We start from the raw sequence: 22,248 nt of genomic DNA, 5'->3' as shown, positions 1-22,248 counted from the left end.
ATTGGAGGTCAGTTGTTTTGAGAAAATCACCAGCAGCCTTCATGGTATTTGAAGGTTTTCTAACACCGAGAAATAGAGGAGCATTTTCAGAGGAAAACGTGAAGAAGGCCCTCCTCCAATTCTCTCGCCCCTGTTTCTTTTGTCCTCTGTGTTTTCTTTTTTTGTTCCCCCTCCCCGTTCTCTTCTGTACCCCTCTATTCTCTATCTGAGTGTGTGTATTTATATTTTTTGCATCAAAGTGTATGGATATTTCCAAGAAAGGGTGTGTGATGTAGTGTAGGCAGGGAGTGTGGGCATTGTGAGGAATCTTTGTTGATAAAGTTTGTTATAGGAAGGTGAGGTAGCAATACTCTATTGGTAAAGAAATAATCACAAATTTATTAAGAGGAAAGCGTAGGTGACAAGGTGGAAAAAAGGGAAAAAGGTTTGGATTTTGCTTTCCAACTTTTGCCTTTGCTTTCATTATCACGTTCTTCCTTCTTCGTTTGTTTGTTTTGTTTTCCGTTTTTTCTCTTCTTCTTTTTTTGTTAATTTTTCCTTCTTCTTTTTTTCTAAAGTTAAACCAAAAATACTAATTATCTAGATAAAAGGAAATAACTAAAAACAGAACAAATAACCAAATCAAAGAAATTATAATACTACTCAATACATATTTAAATTTCTTCTTACCTTCTATAAATAAAAGTGACAATGCTATTTTTTTGTATTTTTCAAGAGTAAAACTAATTAGACAAAATATGAACTAGCTAGAATAAAGCAAGAGTATTTTTGTAGTTTTTTTAAAGATAAAATAAAGCAAAAAGAAGTCAGAACTAGCAGAAGTAGCAAAGTAGACCAAAAACAAATATATAAGCACTAAGATGTGTAAAATTTCGGGGAGGGTCAAAAATTACATGTCTACAGCTGCCCCTCTTTGACTGGAAATATGAAGAGTTTTCAGACAAAAAATGACAAGACAGGTGTTTTGACCCGACCCTTATTTAGAAAGACCAAACACTTAAAAGAAAAGAGGAAGGTGACCGAGCCCTGGTATCTGAGCTGCCTACATATCTTTGGCTATAAAGGAATCATGCCACGTGTAGTTCAGAAGTGAATGAGGTGATGGAGTATACCGTGGTGGAGAGCCGATTGAGGTACCGTCAAGGTTCCGGTCTGCGGTCCTATTATTACATCAAAAATCAAAATTGAAAAGTCTAACTAAGCCTACAAGCTACAAGTTACAAGATTCCTATCTACGAGTCTTCTGAAGCTTGATCTTGAATCTTGGTTGGTTCTTCATGTGGACTCTGATCTGAATCTTGATACTTGTTAGCTGCGGGTGTTAGTTCAATCTTCCACGGCTCCTTCGGATCAAGACCGGACATGCAGTGCTTTTGACCTCAGCCATGTCTTGAGCAGCTCACATCTTTCATCAACTTCTGCATTTGGATTCACTTCTTGCTTTTTTTTATTTATTCTGGATTGTGGCTAACTTCCGTTGATCATCTTGGACTGTTAACTCGCATTCTTGCTGCGATCTTCTTTTGTGGCTGACTTGAATTGCATTCTGAAGTGAATTCCCTTGTTTTCTAGGTTGGTGCCTGATTGCCAAAACTTGAACTGTCTTACTTCGAAAATACTTTCCCTTGAAACTTGAAATATCTTCCCTTGTTCTCCAGGTGGACGCCTGATTGCTGAACTTGAATTGTCTTCCCTTGAAACTTGAACTGTATTCCCTTGTTCTCCAGGTGGGCGCCTGATCAAAACAAACAAAGCAAACGAAATTTATTGCCCCAGTTTGTACTAGCAAGATTTGTGGGTTGTCAGCAATATTGTAAGCCACTTATACTATTGATGCAATGATGAGAGTAAACTAAAGACTAGACTAGGATGTGTGTCTCCTATGAGTAAAACCAAAAAACTTTGACTAGCCAATGCGTCTGCTAAAAATAAAACCTGAATGAACCAAACTAGGAAGTGCGTCTCTTAGATTTAAGATTGAACTTGCGGAAAACTATAAACTATACTTGACTAAAATAAAAACTAACCATATTCTCCAAGGCGGGACCCCTGATTTTGAGAAAACTAAAGATTGATAACTTAAGAAATCTAAAAATTGACCCTTTTTTTTTCTTTTTTTTTTTTAGAAAATCCTGACTTGCTCTTCTTTTTTTTCAAAATATCTTAGGAGAAAATTCGTCAGACTAGGTCATTTTTTTGTTATCTTAGGAGAAAGATTCATCGGACTAAGATTTTGATCCTAGGAGAAAATTCATCAGACTAGGTTTTCTATCTTAGGAGAAAAATTTATCAGACTAAGACATCTATCCTAGGAGAAAGTTCATCAGACTAGGTCTTCTATCTTAGGAGAAAAATTCATCAGACTAAGTATTTGATCCTAGGAGAAAAGTCATCAGACTTGGTCTTCTAATTTGATATCTTAGGAGAAAGACTCATCAGACTAAGATTTTTATCCTAGGAGAAAGTTCATCAGACTAGGTCTTCTATCTTAGGAGAAAAATTCATCAGATTACGATTTGTTTTTGTATCTTAGAAGAAAGATTTATCAGACTAAGATGTTTATCCTAGGAGAAAGTTCATCAGACTAGTTTTTTTTTATCTTAGGAGAAATGTTCATCAGACTAAGATATTTATTTTTTGTATCTTAGGAGAAAGATTCATCAGAATAAGATGTTTATCCTAGGAGAAAAAATGTAAAGATCAATGGCAAGACAAACAAAGGCAAAGATTTGAGAAACTTCCCTTTGTAGTCTCTTCTCTTCTTTTCTTTTCCTTCTCTTGTTTTGTTTTTTTTTCTTTTCTTTTTTTTTTCTTTTTTTTTTGAACCACTTTCCTAGCACTACTTTGTTCCTGCTTCACGCAAAGAAAAATTGGTCAGTTTTGAAAATGGTGATCGGTTTGTGGCCTTGAGTCTTGGGCAGCTTGGCTTCTACTCAATCAGCTTGAGTCGGTCTCAAAAGACTTTTGTTCTGCACCAACTCTGATTGTTTCACCCCAGTACCATTTGCATTTGTAGCTCAAACAGCCTTATCCCAATTGGAGATCTTTGCTTAGGTGACCTTTTCCAATATCTTGAATGACTTCCTGCTTTTGAGCAATTTGTCTGTCAGAGAGAATAACCAGTTATCTTTGCTTGCGCCAAGTAGGCTGTCAAAAGTCTTTAGGGGGAGCCTTTGCATGAATCCTCAAGGCATGTTGATAGTAACAACTGAGTGTGCTGGCCAAATTCACTGTGTGCAACTGAAAAGCTGGTAGCAGTTTTGAAATCTTTTCTTGCTTGTTTTGACAAGGACGAACTCAGAGTGGAGGACACAATGGTGCAAAGAAACAAGTACTAACAAGAAATGCCCCTGTCGGGAGGACAGAAGGAAGAATTTTTTTTCCCAATAACTAGCCTTAATGATCATGACATGCATTTTGGACTTAACGGCCGATCTACCAAACTAATCCAATCTTCCCTTTTACCATTCTTATGACCTTTGAAGTCGGGCTTATTTATGCCAATTCTTCGCATCAGCTTCACGACTCACTTTCACCAACAAGTCTCTCTCATTTATTCATCTCTGCTTACTGTCGCCTTACAGTGCCCATGAGAGTTTTCACTAGTAAGACTCTCTCATTTTTCTTTTTCTTTTTCTTTCCCTCTTTTTGTGAGCAACTTGACGATGTTCTACGTCATGTGACAACTGTTGCTCATTGCATGCGTTTCTTGGCATTCTTGAAGGCATATTGAGAGGTCTTTATTTGGAAGGTTTTTGGATAGAGTTAGAAAGAAAGGTCAGCATGAAGGCTCAAAATAAACTCAATTATGAGGGGTTGTAGACTTATAACTCTTGGAATCGACTCTTTCAAAAATGAAATAAAATCTTTGCCCCAGTTTCAAATGCTGGGGATTTTTGGATTTTTCAATTTTTCTTCTAAATTCTTATTTGGTTGGACCGAACTGTGAGGCTGCCTACGTATCCTTATTTTTTAAGGGATCGGGTCGAACGTAGTTCAAACATCTGACCTAAACTATTTTTCATCTTTCTTTCTGTTTATCTTTTCCTTTTCCTTTTTTTTCTTTTTTTCCTTTTTTTCTTTTTTTTATTTGCCCCAGCTTCTATTTTTGAGGGTATGGACCTTTGACAATTCTTTTTTTTTTCCTGAACTTTCTAAGAATTGCCCCAGTTTGTACTCTTGGGACATGGATTTTTTTTACTTTAAACTTGATTCCAAAAGAGGGTAGTCAAAGAAAAATAACACAGGCTCAGAAGGGGTAGCAAATGATATAAAATGTTTGGGTAGCAAAAAAAGGGGCCTCCCAACCTCAAGAACGTCAAACATGGTATCTTTTCGCGATCACAGCATTGACGAACATGTCTGTCTTCTGGGTGTGCCGTGGTCACAAGATATTTTTTCACCCCTTAGTGACAAACTTTTCAACAAACTTCAATTGATTAAACATCCTCAAGCCCGATCTTCACAATTATTTGAAGGTGAATTTTACTCGACCTTAGTTCCAAAGTATTTCAACTCTTTATTCATCCTCAAAAATGTCTTTTCCTCAGTTGTCCAATTCAAACTTAAATCAATTTTCTAAGATCTGGCCAAAAATTTCGCATGCAAGTCATGTCATTAAAACTAGCGGGAAAAGAACTAAGCATGGAATGACACAAAAGGACAAACTGTATTTCATTGAGTAAACAACAAGACAAACAACCTAAAAAATCCGAGTTACAACCCTAAATAACCCAGCTAATGAAAATAGCAACAGAATAGAAAGACAAGACTCACACAAACAGAATGGAGGGATAGAAGGGTTTGACTAAATAAAATAAATAAAATCTGGATCATAACCCTAAAATAACCCAAATAATAGATAAAACATCAAAACAACTACCAAGATTCCTTCATGGTGCGGAGGGAATGAATTTTCAATTGCTAAGCTTGACATTTAGCCACAAATTTGCTCATTAGAATCAGCAGAGCCTTCTCCAATTTCAAAATCATTAACTTCAGTTAGCAAATTCCCGAGAGGATTATCATACTCCTTGTCACCACACATCATCCCCACAAAGTGTGCATCATGATGTGCATGTAAAAGATTCTACGCGATATTCTGGATGCCACTGTCTTGGATCACAATCAGGTATTCCTGGATCATCCTTTCTATTTCTCTTTTCAAATCCTGATAGCTTTCAACATTGTGCCCCTAGGCATTGGAATGGTATTCACACCTTTTATAAGGATCAAGGCTTCTTGTACGGGGGTCCACATGATTTGGAGGAATGAGTGCAATCATGTCATAATGCTTTAATTTCTCAAACAAGCTTGCATAGGACTCTCCTATTAGTCTAAACTTATCTTTCAACTTTTGCTCCCCTCTATACCTCTGGCCTGGATGTGGGTTATAGGGTACCTGAAAATTTTGTGGAAGATGGTGGAGATTTTGTGATGCTCGTTCTCGCCTTCTGGGGTGTTTTGGTGGCTGGACAACATACTGATGTGGAGTGACAGAGTATTGTGGGTTCTGAGGTGGATAGCAATGCTCAGCGAAGTCATGGGAAATCTAATGAGGCTGCGCATACCTTCGAGGTGTTTTCTTGGGACCTCTTCTTGAACCTGTTGTCATCATGGTTTTTTCATCCTTCTCATTCGTGCCACTGAAATTATCGGATTCAATCGGGACAGCCTGAGTTGCGGCTTTGAAAATTGCTTGACTTTTAATTTTGCCTGTCTTAAGACCATTCTCAATCATTTCCCCTATTTTGATTGCTTCTCAGAAAGATTTACTACTACGGACATCGAGGAACATACATAGATCTTTAAAGGCAACACTATTTTGACCTGCCAACCCTTGCATGTTTTTCAACCGTTGTTCTAAGCTTTTCACTCTTTGGGTCATTTCCTCATGTACCATCTTTCGGGCAGGCTTCTCAATATTTGCAGGAAGATCAAATGAGTACGAGTGGTACTCAGGAGAGTGGTACTGCTCTTGCTGTGTAGCAAATTATGACTTATGACGAAGATGTACTTGACCACTGGCCCATGCTTGACATATTTCGGTCATTTGCTGTTTTAGTATTTTATTTTTCTCAAACACAGTAGACTCTTGTTGAACCCTCTGACCTTGAGTCTCTTGAGCACTTGTAACAGCTTCGATGTCAGTTATCATTTTTTCTTCGGTCTTGTGTTTCCAGCTTACCACAAACCGACCACCTCAACTTTCTTCACAATTCAAAACAAAACATGTTAGAATCGACTCAGTCGGTCCTTATTATTATCAATATTTTTTCATTTCTTCATTTTTTTCATTTCTTTTCAATGGTGATCGAACGTGATGTGGGTTGCCTACATATCATGTGGAAACATGAATCAGATCTTGCGTAGTTCGGGAAGATTAGGAATAAAGTAAATAAACTAACTCTTTTTTTTTTGGCTTTTTGACTCTTTCGAAAGAAAGAATTAAAAAGAAGAAACAAAATATTTTTGGATTTCAATTTGTTTTTTTTGTTTTAAATTTTTGAAAAGAAAGAATTCTAAATAATAATTTTTTTTTTTGAATTTCGACTCTTTTTTTCTGGAATTTCGAAAGAAAAACTTCTACAGAAGAAAGAAAATATTTTTGAATTTTTGGACTTTTATTTTGAATTTATGAAAGAAATACTTATAAAGAAAAAAAAAAGAAAATATTTTTGAATCTTAAATTTCCTTTTCAATTTTGAAAGAAGAATGAAACTATTTTTGAATTTTGAGAGAGATTAAAAGAAAAATATTTTTGTATTTTTTTTATTTAAAATTGGGGTCTAAAAGAAAGCCTTTCTAAAGAAGGAACTAAAGGACAATATTTTTGGATTTTTTTTTAAAATTGTGGGCCAGAGCCGATAAGGTTTGCCTACGTATCTCACATCCAGTGAGAATCGGACCTGCGTAGTTCGCCCAGTTTTGACGGAACAGGAAAACATGACACTTGAAAATTTTGGCTCATTTTGAAATGACTTTTTTTTCCAGAATTTTGGCAGATTTTCAAAATTTTCTAAATACCTACTTCTCACTTTTTGTTTCTTTTTTCTTCTTTCTCCTCTTTTTTTTTGATTTTATTTTTGTTTTCTTTTTTTTTTCATTTTCTTTCCCTATTCTCGAAGCCAGTCAACATGCAAGCCGAAATAGACAGATACGCAAGTAGCACGTAAGATGCATCAAGATGGTCTTTTGATTTTTGGGTACACCTGTCCTAGACAGATCCAACCCCTGTGTTGAGTCTCCAAAGTCAAATGCACGTGATGCAAACAAACGTTCCTACTAGGGATCCGTCATGAGGTTATGTTATTCTAGGTTTAAAAACCTGGGTGTATTGTTCCAGACCTGGCTTACCCGAGCGGACAGCTCGAGCCGAGGGAGGGGGGACAACGTACCGAAAATACAGAAGCTTCACCGGCTTTGCAACTTATCTGAACCTCGTTCTAAAATTGGGACATGACTCTAATAGAAAAGAAGTCACACAAAGTGCACTCTTCCCAGATGATTTAGAAGACTCAGAGAGAAGAGGGTTTCGTAACAATTTATATACAGTTCAGACAATATTAAAGCGGTAAAAAACGACATTTAGCACATTAGGCTCAAACATGTAAAAAAATAAGATAATAAATAAAAGCCAAGTATAACAGTTATTCTAAGCTCGAATTCTTGAACCCTAAACCAAAGTTCTGGGTTATGATCCCCAGCGGAGTCGCCAGAGCTGTCACACCTCCTTCTTTACTACAACCCGAGAAGGGATATAAGGGAGTTTTTCCAATTTAAGTGACAATCGAAACGAAATTATCTATTTTAAATTCAGAGTCGCCACTTGGGAAATTTATGGCGTCCCAAGTCACCGGTTCAAATCACGACTCGAGGAAAAGATTGACTCTGTTTTACAGTCCGCGAACACAGAAATCCGGGTAAGGAATTCTGTTAACCCGGGAGAAGGTGTCAGGCAATCCTGGGTTCCGTGGTTCTAGCACGGTCTCTCAACTGTTATTATTGGCTCAATTATCTGATTTAATTATGCATTTTAAACCTACGTGCCCTTTTCACTTTTTAGCCACTTTTAATATTTTAGGAAATTTCAAGGTAATTTAAAACACATTGTAAGCCACGCTACATGAAATGCACCCGCGGTTCATGACACGCTTTATTTAACCTTGTTGGAAGTTAGAATCAGATCACATGAAATGCACCCATGGATTTTAGATCGTGTATCTTGACCATGCCACGGTAGCCGTACCCATAATCACGATAATTATTTTATTATTATGCACCTAAAAGCAACTAATTACAGAGAATCAAACCTTTTTAATGCTAGAAAAGTGACGCGACCGCAAGAATAATCTGGTAGCTATAACTGACACTTAAGCATCTGCTCTTTAATATATTAAAAAGAATTCGAGAAAGAAAACCAGCTGTACCTATTTCAAATAAACACACAGCATGCACACACAAATAAAGAAAGAGAAAAGAATACGCGTAATTACTTCAAGGAAGGGAGAGTTTCTTACCTGAAGAAAAGTGGTGAAATTAACCTTTCAGAAGTGATATTTACCGTTCATTTTCTTTATTTCCAGCTTCTTTTGTTATTTTTCATCTCCGCCATGACACATGGTGAACATATTCTTGATAATATTTGAGGTTAGAGCAAGCCGATGAAGACGGAAAAAGCAAAAGCCAAGTGAAAGTGTGAAAAACTCAATTGAAATGTCAAAATCTTTATTGCTGAATTTGCTATGTATACAAAAGAGCGTGCACCAAAAGGAACAAAATGACGATCAAACGAGCTACTGATCAGAACTTCGAACCGGCGACAGAACCTCGACTTTGGAGTGACTAACGGCTGTTTCGAAGCTATTTTGGGGTTGTATTGGACTGGTTATATGGGCCAAAAGGGGGCTGGTTTTAACTGTATTTTATAGTGATTATGGGACTTTTCTTGACGAAGACGACATCGATTTGAGCTGTTGTTTTCGATCATTTCGGACTATTTTGTTGGTGTTGTAAGGGATGGATTTTTGTGTTCTGGTGGAAGAATGAGATTGGTTTCAATGGAGGAAAGGTGGAGGAGCTTTGACTGTTTTTTTGAATTAGGGGTCAATTATTTTTCATAGAATTGGAGGTCAGTTGTTTTTGAGAAAATCACCAGCAACCTTCATAGTATTTGAAGGTTTTCTAACGCCGAGAAATGGAGGAGCATTTTCAGAGGAAAACGTGAAGAAGGCCCTCCTCCAATTCTCTCGCCCCTGTTTCTTTTGTCCTATGCGTTTTCTTTTTTTGTTACCCCTCCTCGTTCTCTTCTGTCCCCCTCTATTCTCTATCTGAGTGTGTGTATTTATATTTTTTGCATCAAAGTGTGTGGATATTTCCAAGAAAGGGTGTGTGATGTAGTGTAGGCAGGGAGTGTGAGCATTGTGAGGAATCTTTGTTGATAAAGTTTGTTATAGGAAGGTGAGGTAGCAATACTCTATTGGTAAAGAAATAATCACAAATTTATTAAGAGGAAAGCGTAGGTGACAAGGTGGAAAAAAGGGGAAAAGGTTTGGATTTTGCTTTCCAACTTTTGCCTTTGCTTTCATTATCACGTTCTTCCTTCTTCGTTTGTTTGTTTTGTTTTCCCTTTTTTCTCTTCTTCTTTTTTTGTTAATTTTTCCTTCTTCTTTTTTTCTAAAGTTAAACCAAAAATACTAATTATCTAGATAAAAGGAAATAACTAAAAACAGAACAAATAACCAAATCAAAGAAATTATAATACTACTCAATACATATTTAAATTTCTTCTTACCTTCTATAAATAAAAGTGACAATGCTATTTTTTTGTATTTTTCAAGAGTAAAACTAATTAGACAAAATATGAACTAGCTAGAATAAAGCAAGAGTATTTTTGTAGTTTTTTTTAAAGATAAAATAAAGCAAAAAGAAGTCAGAACTAGCAGAAGTAGCAAATTAGACCAAAAACAAATATATAAGCACTAAGATGTGTAAAATTTCGGGGAGGGTCAAAAATTACATGTCTACATCGGCGACCGATTTCTTTACTAGCATTTGGCTATCTTTGAATGGTTTGGCCTTCCTTAATTCTTCTGGAGTGAAATATCTCCCAGAACGAGTCAATCCTCCAGTTTCATTAACCTCTGTCTCTACTTCTTTTCCTTTGTATGTCACTATCACTTGTTTGTAGTTCCACGAAACAGCCTTGGCATCGATCACTGCCAGCTGGGTTACTGGTTTAATGATGATAGGGGTGATAGGAGCCCCCTTCACAACTAGGACAGGCTTACTTGGAATCCCTGGTACTACCACTTTTGAACTTTCCGGACTTGCCCCAATATCTTTTGAAGGCCCTTTCACGACCAACACTGGTTGCTTCAAATTGAGCGAGCTCGGCTTTTCTGTCGCCCCTTCAACTTTTAAGGGCTTTGCTTTGGTAGAGTCTGGAGCTTTAACCAAATTACTTTCATTGGTCCGAATCATCATGATGGACTTAGAAGACTTCTTGGGCTCCCCATCCTTGTGAACTATTTCAATCATATGTGTCTCTTCATGGGCTGACAAAGGGTTTTGGTTAATGTTTGGCGCGTTTGGGATTTGGACTACAATTTGGTTTGTATCAATGAGCTCCTGGATTGCCCTTTTCAAATGCCAGCACTTCTCTATGTCATGCCCTGGAGCATAAGAACAATAGGCGCACCTCAGGGAATAATCGAGGTTCTTTGGAGGAGGATTTGGTATCTTCGACTCAATCGGCCTCAAGACGTGCAACTGCCTTAACCTTTGAAACAGACTAACATAGGACTCTCCAAGCAGGGTAAAAGTTTGTTTTTGCTGCTGCCTCTCTCTTCTATACTCTGGCCTTGATCGAAAATTTGAACCATTGGGGTTTTGGTATGGTTGTGGAGGTGGATAGGCATTTTGTGGAGCTGGGTGGGTATTCTATGGGACTGAGGCACGCCATTGTGGGTTGAGCATATGCCTGTGCATGGTGAACAAGGTATTGGGATGACCTGGCTGAGTATTGGGAGTTTTACGGGGAAAAGTAATGTTGAGGTGGATTATATGGAGCTTGGGCGTAGGTTTGAGGTCGGGGTCGAGGATGGGTGTACTGATGAGGTGAATCCCTCTGGCCATGCCATGATCCGGAGACAACCATATCGACATCTTCCTTCTTCTTCTTGCTTAGAAAACTTCCGGTATCACTCTGGATTGCCTGGGTGGTTGTTTTTACAGTAGAATAGCTCATGATCTTACTCAATTTGAGCCCCTCTTCCACCATTTCTTCCATCTTCACCACATCATTGAAAGACTTACCAATAGCTGAGATCAAGTGGCCATAGTAAGTGGGCTCCAGGGCTTGAAAAAAGTATTTAACCATCTCGTCCTCTTCCATCGGACGATTGACTCGTGCAGCTTGCTCCCTCCATCTGAACCCATATTCTCTAAACCTTTCACTGGGATTCTTTTCCACCTTGGTCAGGATAGGCGGTCTGGAACAATGTCTATATTGCACTGAAAGTGCCGGGTGAAGGCCGGAGCCATATCATCCCAGGTGTACCACCTGCTAGCGTCCTAGCAGGTGTACCATTCTAAAGCTGCCCCACTCAGACTTTGGCTGAAGTATGCCTTTAGTAATTCGTCTTTTCCCCCGACGCCTCTCATTTTACTACAATAACCCCTTAGATGAGCTACAGGATCCCCATGGCCGTCATACAAGTCAAACTTGGGCATCTTGAACCCGGCAGGCAGTTGGACATCGGGTAACAAACACAAATCCTTATAGACCACATTCACCTGGTTTCCCAACCCTTGCATATTTCTCAATGATTGCTCCAGACTCTGTACCTTCCTAAACATCTCTTCTTGCTCTGCGTTCTTGGGTGGTTTGTCAGTTTCAACATGAGGCTCAAATTGGGGAGTGTAAGAGTAAGGATTTGGGACTTTGAAGGTGGGCTCCAGTGCATAGTAGTGGGCATTTGGAGTGGGGAATACGGGCTCACTAGAGGATCAGTGGAGGGTAGCTTGTGGAGGGGGTACAAAAATAGGAGCAGATGTCGGAGTAGGGTATGAGGTTGTTTTGGCTGGCGGAGCATGAATAGTTTGGGCTGAAGTGCTGGGGTAGTTGTGGTAAGGGGTAAAGCCAGGTGCGTGTTGTGGGGGAAAGATCAATATTATTGGGCATCTGGGATTGAGATAGTGGTGGAATGGAAGCTGGGTTTTCTGTGTAGTTGGTAGGGAACGAGGGTGGAGGGTGTCCCTTAATCCAAGCCTGATACATTTCTGCCATCTGGTGGTTCAACCTCCGGACCTCCTCTTGCAATTCCGATTCCGACTCAACAATCTCCCTTGGTGGTCTACAACTCCAGTGTCTGTTTCCTTGATAGCCATGACTGTTTGACGTTTTGATCGGGTGTTGTATGGAGGACTTGCCAGGATGCCAACAAACTAACCACCTTCTTGAAATTAAATAAAGATAACAAAGGACAACAATACAAAACCACCATATTAACGTTAGGGCATTTATCATATGATAATATCACATTATTTGCAATGCACCCAGCAACAATTAACGGTTCTAAAATGGCTTTAAGGGTCGCAGGGTCATATGGCATCATCCCAATTTGCTCATTTCGATCCTTCCTCCTCTTTCTTTTCCAACATCTCTTAACACTTTTTCCTCTTTTATCTCTTCTCTCTTTCTCTCACTCTCTCTTTTTTTGAACCAAAAATGATTTGATCGAACCCGATGTAGGTTTCCTACGTATCATGTCCCTCATGAATCAGACCAAGCGTAGTTCTGGAAAAGTGATGGAAAATAAACTAAAAACAAAAGCTTTTTGGGATTTTTCGTTTAAAACTTTTCGATATTAAAATACAAAGAGAAGTACGATAATGAAAGACATGATAGACTCGACTACACCATGATAGACTCTACCACTACCTAAAGGACTCAGTACTCCTAGACAAGACGCGAAAGTAAAAGACAATATAAGACAATCTCAAAACACCTAAATGGAATGACTCCTCAAGCTGCTCCTGAATGCGACGGTTCTGACTGGGATGGTCCTAGGCTGTCCATCATGCTCAAACTCTGTAACATGCCTCGTAAAGAAACACCGATGCTGGGAATAAAGGCCCTGGCGTATGCCCCCGCATTCTGAAGTCTGACCCTAAACAAATATTGGCCATGCTGCTCCACGTTTGCTGCCAATCCCACTAACTGAGACTTTATCAACTCAAGCTTATCCCAGGGATCTTGGTCCGATGCCTCCTCAAAATCATCTATCTGAACTGCCCGACCCCTAAGTTGTGCTTGCAATGGGGTGCTGACCCCTGGTGGGACGGACTGTAACCAAATCAAGTACTCCTGAGTACACTCGGGCCTGCCAACGTCCTCTACTAATGTATTTTTCTTCATCCTCTTTGCATTTTTCCAGTATTGCACATACTTGATTTTGTCAACCGCCTTTTTGCTAAAAGTCATGATGTGCCTCCGAAGATTCAAAGTTGGAGGCTCCTCTTGTCTTCTACCCAACTGCCGCATTACCCTAACGGGAGTGTATGGCCTGACACACTTGAGTCCTATCAACATCAGGAAAGGCTGCATGAGGCACCCTACCAAGATATCATCCAAAGGTAGCCAAAGGTAAGCCCACAAAACATTCCCATTTATCCTCAAACCAAGGAACTCAATCCAAGTCGTGACGCCTACTGGGTATGTAAACTTAGGATATTTGATCCTACGCTCAATGTATATGACCCGATCCCTCAAGGCACGATCGTTGGGACAAAGTAAAGAAGCAGTGTGAAAATGCTCCATCATCCACAGTTGTAGCAAAAGGTTACTTCCCTCAAAATATCTGACACCTCCCCTAACCTCACTCAGGGCTCGATACAACTCTGCTAAGATCATCGACACAACTGTAACGATTTTGCGTTGCTTCTCATAAAATAGTGCCATTACCACTGACTATAGACGGGTGCTAATGTGCCTTTCATCTAATGGAAAAACCAATAATCCCAACAAAGCAAGGCTGAAAGCTTCGAGGCGACGTCTTTTCCACTTTGCCTTGGTTGTGCAGAACTCATCCCAAAAGACGTCAAAACTATCATGTGGTCCAAATCTAGCAAACAAATAATCCAAAGATATCTAGGACCGCTCGAGACATTTTAAATGCTTATTATCTTTCAAGCCCAGGTCGCTGAGGAATCTTGTCCTAGAGTGGTCTCGGGGAAGTATCATGTCCTTGCCTATATAGCTTAAACGAGTGAGATCAAACATTTCCACCAAGGTAGGAGTAATCTCACACTCTCCAAATCTGAAAATCAAATTTTGCGGATCCTAATAAGTCAGCATCGCCTCCACTAAGTCTGGGCGAGGTATGATATCAAGAAGAGAAGTTAGGGTACCCAATTTCTGCATTGACTCATGCTGCTCTAACAATGAAAACATTTTCCTCCACTTAATCAATTTCTTGGGAATCTTTACTACCATCAGCACTTTGGATCGAATCAGCGGGTCCATACCTGAACAAAGAGAACATGGTTAGCGACTCGGGACACTACATGACACAACAACATTTCCTAGTGGACAAATGCAAGACACAATTAGGCTATATTTTGCAGATTGGCCTAAGTGGCTGAAAGTGACTATTAGTGCAAACTTGACAAAGTTGACCTCTAATGCATGAAAAATACTCCATTTAAAGCTTACATAACTCCAACATCCCAACAATCATGGCCTTAAGAATTACTTTGCGAAAATTGACCCTTTTTTTTGCAAAAATGGCTGATATGGCCAAATGTGGCTAGGGACGCAAACACGACATGGATGGAACTTAAAGTGATATGACACCGAATTGAAACTCAAGATCATAAGACATGGGTAATTGAACCACTTTTGCGAAAATAACCCTATTTTGCAAGACTGACCGATGTGGCCAAAAGTGGCTAGACATGCAAATTTGACAGGAATGAACCTTAGAATTGAGAGGACACTTTATTGTATACTCAGGGCTTTAAGACAGGAGATAACAAACTACTTTGAGAAAAATACTCCTATTTTTGCAAAAACGACCGATGTGGCCAAATATGGCTATACATGCAAGATTTGGCTACGACTCTGGAAGCCAAGAACCTAGGACCTACTAGGAAAACCGGACCCTATGTGGGTTGCCTACGTATCCCGCTCCGGAAGACGAAAATCGGGTTCGCGTAGTTCGGGAAGATGCAACTAATTTGAAAAAAACTATATTTTTTGTCTTTTCGAAAAATTACGAAAAATGTAAAAACTTTTGGATTTCTTTTTCATTTTTTTTGAATTTTTGGAAAATTATGAAAAATGTAAAATCTTTTTGGATTTTCTTTTTCTCTTTTTTTTTTTGAATATTTTGGAAAATAATGGAAAAGTGTAAAATCTTTTTAAATTTTCTTTTTCTTTCTTTTTTTGAATTTTTGAAAAATAATAGGAGAGTGTAAAATCTTTTTTGGATTTTTCATTTTCAATCAATTTTTTTTGATTTTTGGAAAACTATGAAAGAAAGATGTGAGTAGGCCCTACTTGCTTCATTTTTCACCCTTATTTCCAAGGCATCGGTCCGCCAAATGACCATTTTACCCTCACAGATGCAATATGTAGCACATAGGATGATTAAATGTCATTTTGGGTCACGGGCCCATTTTGACAAAATTTGGACAGGCGTCCTACAAAGGAACACGGTACTTGGGACCGAGCCCTACTAGGTCTAAATGACATGATGCAACTAAAAATGACCTAAAGGCTGACCTAAGTTAGGGGTTCACTAACAAGATAATTCGGGGGAGCGTATGGTCGATGGTGGCTGCTCAAGCTTTCCACCCACTCCATACGTCTGACGGCCCCCTTCTAAAATAAGGGTGACTCAACGAAGAGTTCGTGTACGTGACGCGTACTCCGAGAGTTGTTGCAGAAAGAATTGACCGAGTAATGCATATGATGACAGTTACAAAGCAGTAAACACATAAAGCAAAAACTGTAAACACATAAACAACTAGCAAATAACAAAATATAAAAACATAATAAAAATTAAGTAAAGTTAATGAAAAAACATAAAAACCTCAACCAAATATTCTAAAAGCCAACAAAATCAAGTACTAGCTCGAACCCACAAGTCCTCAGCAGAGTCGCCAGAGATGTCACACCTTTTTTTCAAAACAAACCTCACTTAACCCTCTTAATTAATAAAAAGATTTCTTAAAGCTCGAAAGGGTTTTTCAATTTCAAAAGTGACAAAATTGTGTTCAAAAGGAAATAACTCAGAGTCGCCACCTGACATTTGATTTCGGTGTGTCAGGTCACCGTTTCTCTAAAAGTAATTTTTTCCTTTCAAAATACTTGAGACTCAAAAACTAAGTCTGTACCAGAGATTTGGGTAAGGGGGTTCATTTGACTCGGGGAGAAGGTGTTAGGCACTCCCCAAGTCCCGTGAAGGTCACGGTTACGTACTCTATCTAGTTGGTTTTTAAAGCATTCAAATTGAGGTAAAATCATAGAAAAGGAAAACAAATACCAAAGAAGCTCGAGGTCGTCCCCACCTAAATGAAAGAAAATTACAAGAAGGAAAATTAAAGTTCTAAATTACGCTACTTCTTCTACGATGTTCGTCACGACTTCCAATTACAGAATACTACAGGGCATTCCCCGGAATAAAATATATACAAATTCTTCGGGGCATTTCCCGGATAAATTTAACTAAGGGAACGACATCTCGCCTCAAAACGAACAAAACGTCCTAATATTGCCTACCTAAGTGATGGCGGCCTAGTCATTCTACTAGCGAATCAATTGATGAAATGAGAATAAATAGCAACACAAATTATCCTAAGCCAAAAATTATCTTTTAACTCTTGCTAACAAAACCCCATTAACTTTATGGAAGCAGAGATTCTTTCATCAATTTGTGTCTCTTAACCTTTCTTAATAAATTCAGCCCAAACGTTGCTAGGATAAAATTATAGCCTACGCAAGTTAACTAGATTAGCCCCCTAGACCCCATTCGTATCACATTTCCCTGAAATCAATTAACTAATAACAAGGATACAAGTCAGGATAATGGACTAAATAGAGGAACAGAATTGCGGACAAGCAATCAAACGAAAAAAGGAAAAAAAATAACAATCAGAGTGCATTCATCTTCATCCAACATTCACAAAAATCACATGATAAGCCTTCAAAGAGCAGAGTAAGAATTAGACCTCAATGTCGAGTCGAAACTCTTCTGAAAATTAGATGAATGGCAGGACTACGAGGCAAATAATACAGCAGTTTCAAAAAGTTATTTGAAGCAAAACTGGAAAACTGGAAAACTGGTGACGGGACCTAGACCGCGATCCTCGTCGGCAACCTCGAACCTCCACTGACCAACTTCAAACCAAACCTCGAATGGAAACCAACCAAGATGGAACCTCGAATAACGATTTGCCGAGACGCTAAGAAATGGACTATGGTTTTTCGGCAGTTATGGTGAGTGAGCGATACTCGTTGCCGACAAAAATAAAAGTGACGGAGCTTTGTTTTTGCTTTACATGACCTCAAGTTAGTACTTATGTGGCTATGAGAAGATGAGTGTTTAAATGTGTTTCTGGGTGTTGGAGTCTTGGTGTGGAAGAGGACTTATGCGGCGTTAGGGATTTTTGCTCCTACTGTATCTTGCTACTATTCCGTTCCTCCCTCTATTTGTGCCGTTCCTCATCACTTTGTTTCTCGCTCCCCCTTTTGGGTGTGTTAGATGTCCGTGTTATATAAGTCCAAGGGGTGAGAATTATGTTTGGGGGCAAAGAAAAGAATCCTCTAGAAATAAAACGTGTGGTCCCCCTCAATTGAAAAAGATCAATCCTTTGCATTACCGGGACCGTGCACATGAAAATAGGAGGGGCATAAGAATGAAAGCCAAAATCTGTTAATGTGCATGTGAATGTGATTATGTGGCAATAGGTCATTGACAAAAATTAAATAAATAAAAAAAGCACGTGGGTATGAGGACAAAAAATAAGGGAAGGAATCACTTAAATTTCCTTTCTTGTCTCTGATTTTGCTTCATTCGTTCTTTGCCTCCTTGCTTTCTTTTCCTTTTGTTTTGCTTTATTTGGTTTGTTCTTTTTTTTTTTTCATTAATGGTAATATAAAATTACTACACAAAAATACTAGTTATCTATAATAAGTAATATTAGAAAGAAAAATAAAATAATTATATTAGAGAAATCTAAATAATACTCGGTATTTACTAAATACTTATAATTTAATATTACATTAAACCAAGTAAAAGTATTTTTGAAACTTTTCTTTTTAATCCTTTGTAAGATAAAATAAAATAAAACTAACTAAACAAAATATCAATAATCTAAAATAAAGAAAATATTTTTGTAGTTTTCTTTTAGTTTTTAAGATAACATAAGGCAAAGAAGTTTAAAAATAGCCAAAATAGCAATATTAAACCTAAAATAAATATATAAACGCTAAAATATATAAAATTTCGGGGAGGGTCAAAAATCATATGTCTACAGATATACTACATGCATTTCAAGAAGATGATTTCAGGGAAATAACCAGTTTATCTAGCTTATCCCATCACTGCCTTTAATTAAGTCTTTGATTAGTTTTTTTATATTGTACTCAATGGTTTGCCATCATAAAAAAGGGGGAGATTGTTAACTTTAAGGTTTCAAGTATTAATTTTGATGATAACAAACCAACACAATTATTAATCAAAGAACACTTACTTGTAGTAATCTTATTTCTGCATAGGTTTATTCATAAAAGAAGATGCTGGTAAAGATCTAGACAAATACGAGAAAGAGACTATCATGTGAAGAATTTATCAAGGAAGATTATTTTTAGAGAGTTAATCTCCAAGCATCATAGAAGGAATAATATTTGAAAGTCAAGTTTCAAATATTGGATGGCTTACTACAATATTGAAATAAGAATCTACGGAAATTATAGAAGGAAAGTTGCTAAAATTATGGAGAAGATCTATTATTTTATAGAAGAAAGATAATTACAAGGCCAAGGAAGAATATATTTTCTACGGAAAGAAAATATATTATGGTGTAGTAAAATCTATATTGTGGAAAGAGATTATTTTCCAAGATCAAGAAAGGAATATTTCCCATATAAAAAGGAAGCACTTTTACAATGACTTATTGGAAGAAAATGAGGAATATTTTGTGAAAGAATCTTTAAGCAAAGCAACGTGATTATGCACTAGAGACTTGGAAGGCATAATGTCCAAAGTTATAAAAAAAATTAAGGGAGGAGTTGTAATCAAGATTCTTACACTTGTAATCAAGATTCTTACACTATTCAATCAAGGTGTCAGATAAGGAAAAAAAATCATTCAATGCATAATTGGAAGGATACTCATCAATTTACCTTATCCAAAGGAAAACAACAATATCTCTGCCCAGATCTAATATATGGTATGGGAAGATTGACCAAACAAGAAATCATTGGAGCAGCATATTATGAAAACAAATAAAGGAGCAATAATCAAATTCCCTTGGATTAAGCAATTGCCAGAACAAGTTGAAAGGGATATAAATATGCGTGCTCTATGAAGGAAGAAAGCACACAACCTTCTATACAATTGTCTATCCAACTACAAGTTCTTTATTCTACTCTAGACAAGCATTGTAATTCACTTTAGTAGATTTACTGTGTACCCAAAAGAGAGAAGAGAGACAGAAAAATATTGGAGAGGCAGTGTGTCCTAGAAGTTGTGTCATTGTTCGTTTCTTTGGTGAGCGAGTGAAAACCAAAGGATCGTTGTTGGTGAGCGAGTGAAAACCAACCCTGTCAGCGTTGGTGGTGATCGCTGAAAATCACAAAGATTGTACTCAATTCAATTTACAAAGATCTCTAAAAGACAACACTCTTGCAACCCAAGAGGACTGGATTAAGATACCACATTGGTTCCGAACCAGTATAAAATTCCTGGTGTCATTTACTTTATCGCTCTCGTATTATATTCTGTTCATTTACTGTTTATTGTGATTAACACTTGCTTAAATTGAAAGAACTAACAATTTTGTACAGGCTGTCTCCGCACAAATCGACTAGACCTGAAGAGTAGTCGACTAGAAATATAAAAAAGCTATAATTCACCCTCTCTCGTACTTTCAAGAGATTGAAAAGAAGTGAAGGCACTTTTAAAAATTACTTTGAGTTAAAAGATGACATTTTACGTGTCTAATAAGAAGAGTTGTGTCTATTAAAGATAACTATTCTAATATATACTTGTCTTTTGGCCTCCTAAACGTACACAATTTACCTGATTTGCCTAACAGTTTATTTTTCTTCTTCTCTCAAAATATTCACACTGTTGTTCCCGTAAGAAATTCAAGTTATTGCTGGATTTGAATTTCGTTTGGCTTTATAAGTTTTTGGAATAATTCTGCCACAAAATCCTACGACAACATAATAGGGTTTTAATATCTTAAGGACATAGATTACTCTAGTCGTAACACTATATAAACCCTTCCCCGTTGTACGTTTTATTGGTAATCAGTTATAATGGACTGATTTCTTGATACCACTATCAATTGACAAGTTCCATTTCACCTTGCTACAGACGTTAGAGATAGAGCGGATCTAGAATTTTTGAAACATGGATACAATATTATTAAAAAAAAGTAAGAAGAAAATAGTAAGTATAATTTAGCACTCAGTCAAATGCACGAATTCGTCTTTTTGGAGCATGAACAATACATGTACATAAAAAGAAACCAACCTTATATATGACGGGAGCAGCAAACTTTAGTCATTAGGACGGGAGCAGCAACCAACCTTACTATTTTAAGGAAATGATTGGATGCATGGAAACAACAAAAAGAAATGTTAGTATAAAAATATCTTTTTAAATATATTGGGCAAAACAAATGATGAAGAGTGTGGTCGGGCAATAAAGAAAGACTCAGTTGATAAAACTTTGTTTAGTCATTTTCTTGGGCTCAGGCAGAATCATTATTGATGCCTCTAAATTGATATGAAGTCACTTTACAAAAGCAAACAGCTGTAGAGATTAATCAAATATTATATGTTCATGCAAAGGCAAGTTGCGAAAAAAGAAATACTGTATTAAATTTTCACGACTTAATTCCTTATATATTACCACTTTCTTTAAATTTTATTTTTCAAACGGCATTATATATAAGTTTCCTCCCAAGTCCCAATAGTTTTATGAAATGAACATTGAAATACCAAAATGTAAAAAAGTATCTAAAATTCTTCACAATCTAATCATATCTCTTTGGACACGAATGCTCCAATTTTACTATTATTATAATTCATATCATTATTATTGAAGACAAACTCAGTCATGCCACGTAAATGGGGTTATTCAACATGATACAATGTGATGGAAATGAGAAGAGTCCAATCTTCATGAGTACTTAGGTACTATGTGATAAGTGGGCAGTGACCCAGCCACATACCATAAATTATCCTCGGAAAATTATATTATGTACAAAAAAAATATAAATTAAAAATTACTTTTTATGCATATATATTAAACCTTGAATATCGTCTTTGGTGGTATTTTTGAATCCGTCACTATATTTGATGGTGAATTGTTTTAACTCGTGATTTCAGCCCTCTACTACCCTCACTTTACTTGCCATTTACCAATATTGAAAACCCTTTACGCCTTTCTTGCTATTGTGCAGGCTGTAGCTAATGGAATGTGATTTAGGCAATGACCTCAAAATATCTTCATAATTATTGCCAAGCCAACCCAGGCACACTGCTCCTCTTTTTCACTTTAATTTCCAATTTTACTATTTAATTCAATCTTTGGTTTTGTGCTTTCTGAAGAATAGTAGCAATTACTTTTGTCCTATTTTAGAGTTGTTTGAATAAGTTCATATGCAAATCAAATTATTTTTGTAAGTATTTTTTAGCTTATTTACGTGTTTGGTAAATATATAAGCCAAAATCAACCAAAAATTATAAATTAATCAGCCTAATTGATGCGTTAGAGGCGTTACACATTTTTTGCTTGACTAAGATCATTTCCTATTATAGGTTTTATGGGATCGTTAATTAGAACTAGGGGTGTACATGGGTCGGGTTGGTTCAAATTTTATAATTACCAAACCAAACCAATTATGTCGGATTATTAAATCTAAAGACCAAACCAAACCAATAAAATTCGGGGTTTTCACTCTCGGTTTTTCTCGGTTTTTTTTCGGATTTTTTTCCGGTAAAATCTT

At 37.3% G+C, this 22,248-nt stretch overlaps 1 protein-coding gene and 1 long non-coding RNA gene across 2 annotated transcripts; both read right to left on the bottom strand.

The window, feature by feature from the left end:
- Positions 1–830: 830 nt before the first annotated feature.
- LOC142170632 (uncharacterized) lies at positions 831–9,317 on the bottom strand. The gene is made up of 2 exons (XR_012699884.1): positions 8,520–9,317; positions 831–1,735 (listed from the first exon to the last, which is right to left on the bottom strand). It is a non-coding gene; the product is annotated as an uncharacterized LOC142170632 (long non-coding RNA).
- Positions 9,318–12,826: 3,509 nt separating this feature from the next.
- On the bottom strand, positions 12,827–17,753 carry LOC107800377 (uncharacterized). The gene is made up of 2 exons (XM_016623543.2): positions 17,236–17,753; positions 12,827–14,529 (listed from the first exon to the last, which is right to left on the bottom strand). The coding sequence occupies exon 2, from the start codon at positions 13,961–13,963 to the stop codon at positions 13,028–13,030; it is 936 nt and encodes a 311-aa protein (XP_016479029.1). The 5' UTR covers positions 13,964–14,529; positions 17,236–17,753; the 3' UTR covers positions 12,827–13,027.
- Between the last annotated feature and the right edge of the window lie 4,495 nt (positions 17,754–22,248).

The sequence above is a fragment of the Nicotiana tabacum genome, chromosome 16 (genome assembly GCF_000715075.1).
Source record: "Nicotiana tabacum cultivar K326 chromosome 16, ASM71507v2, whole genome shotgun sequence".
NCBI lineage: Eukaryota > Viridiplantae > Streptophyta > Magnoliopsida > Solanales > Solanaceae > Nicotiana > Nicotiana tabacum.
Note: the sequence above shows the minus strand (reverse complement) of the source record. Positions and strands in the feature narration are given on the sequence as shown.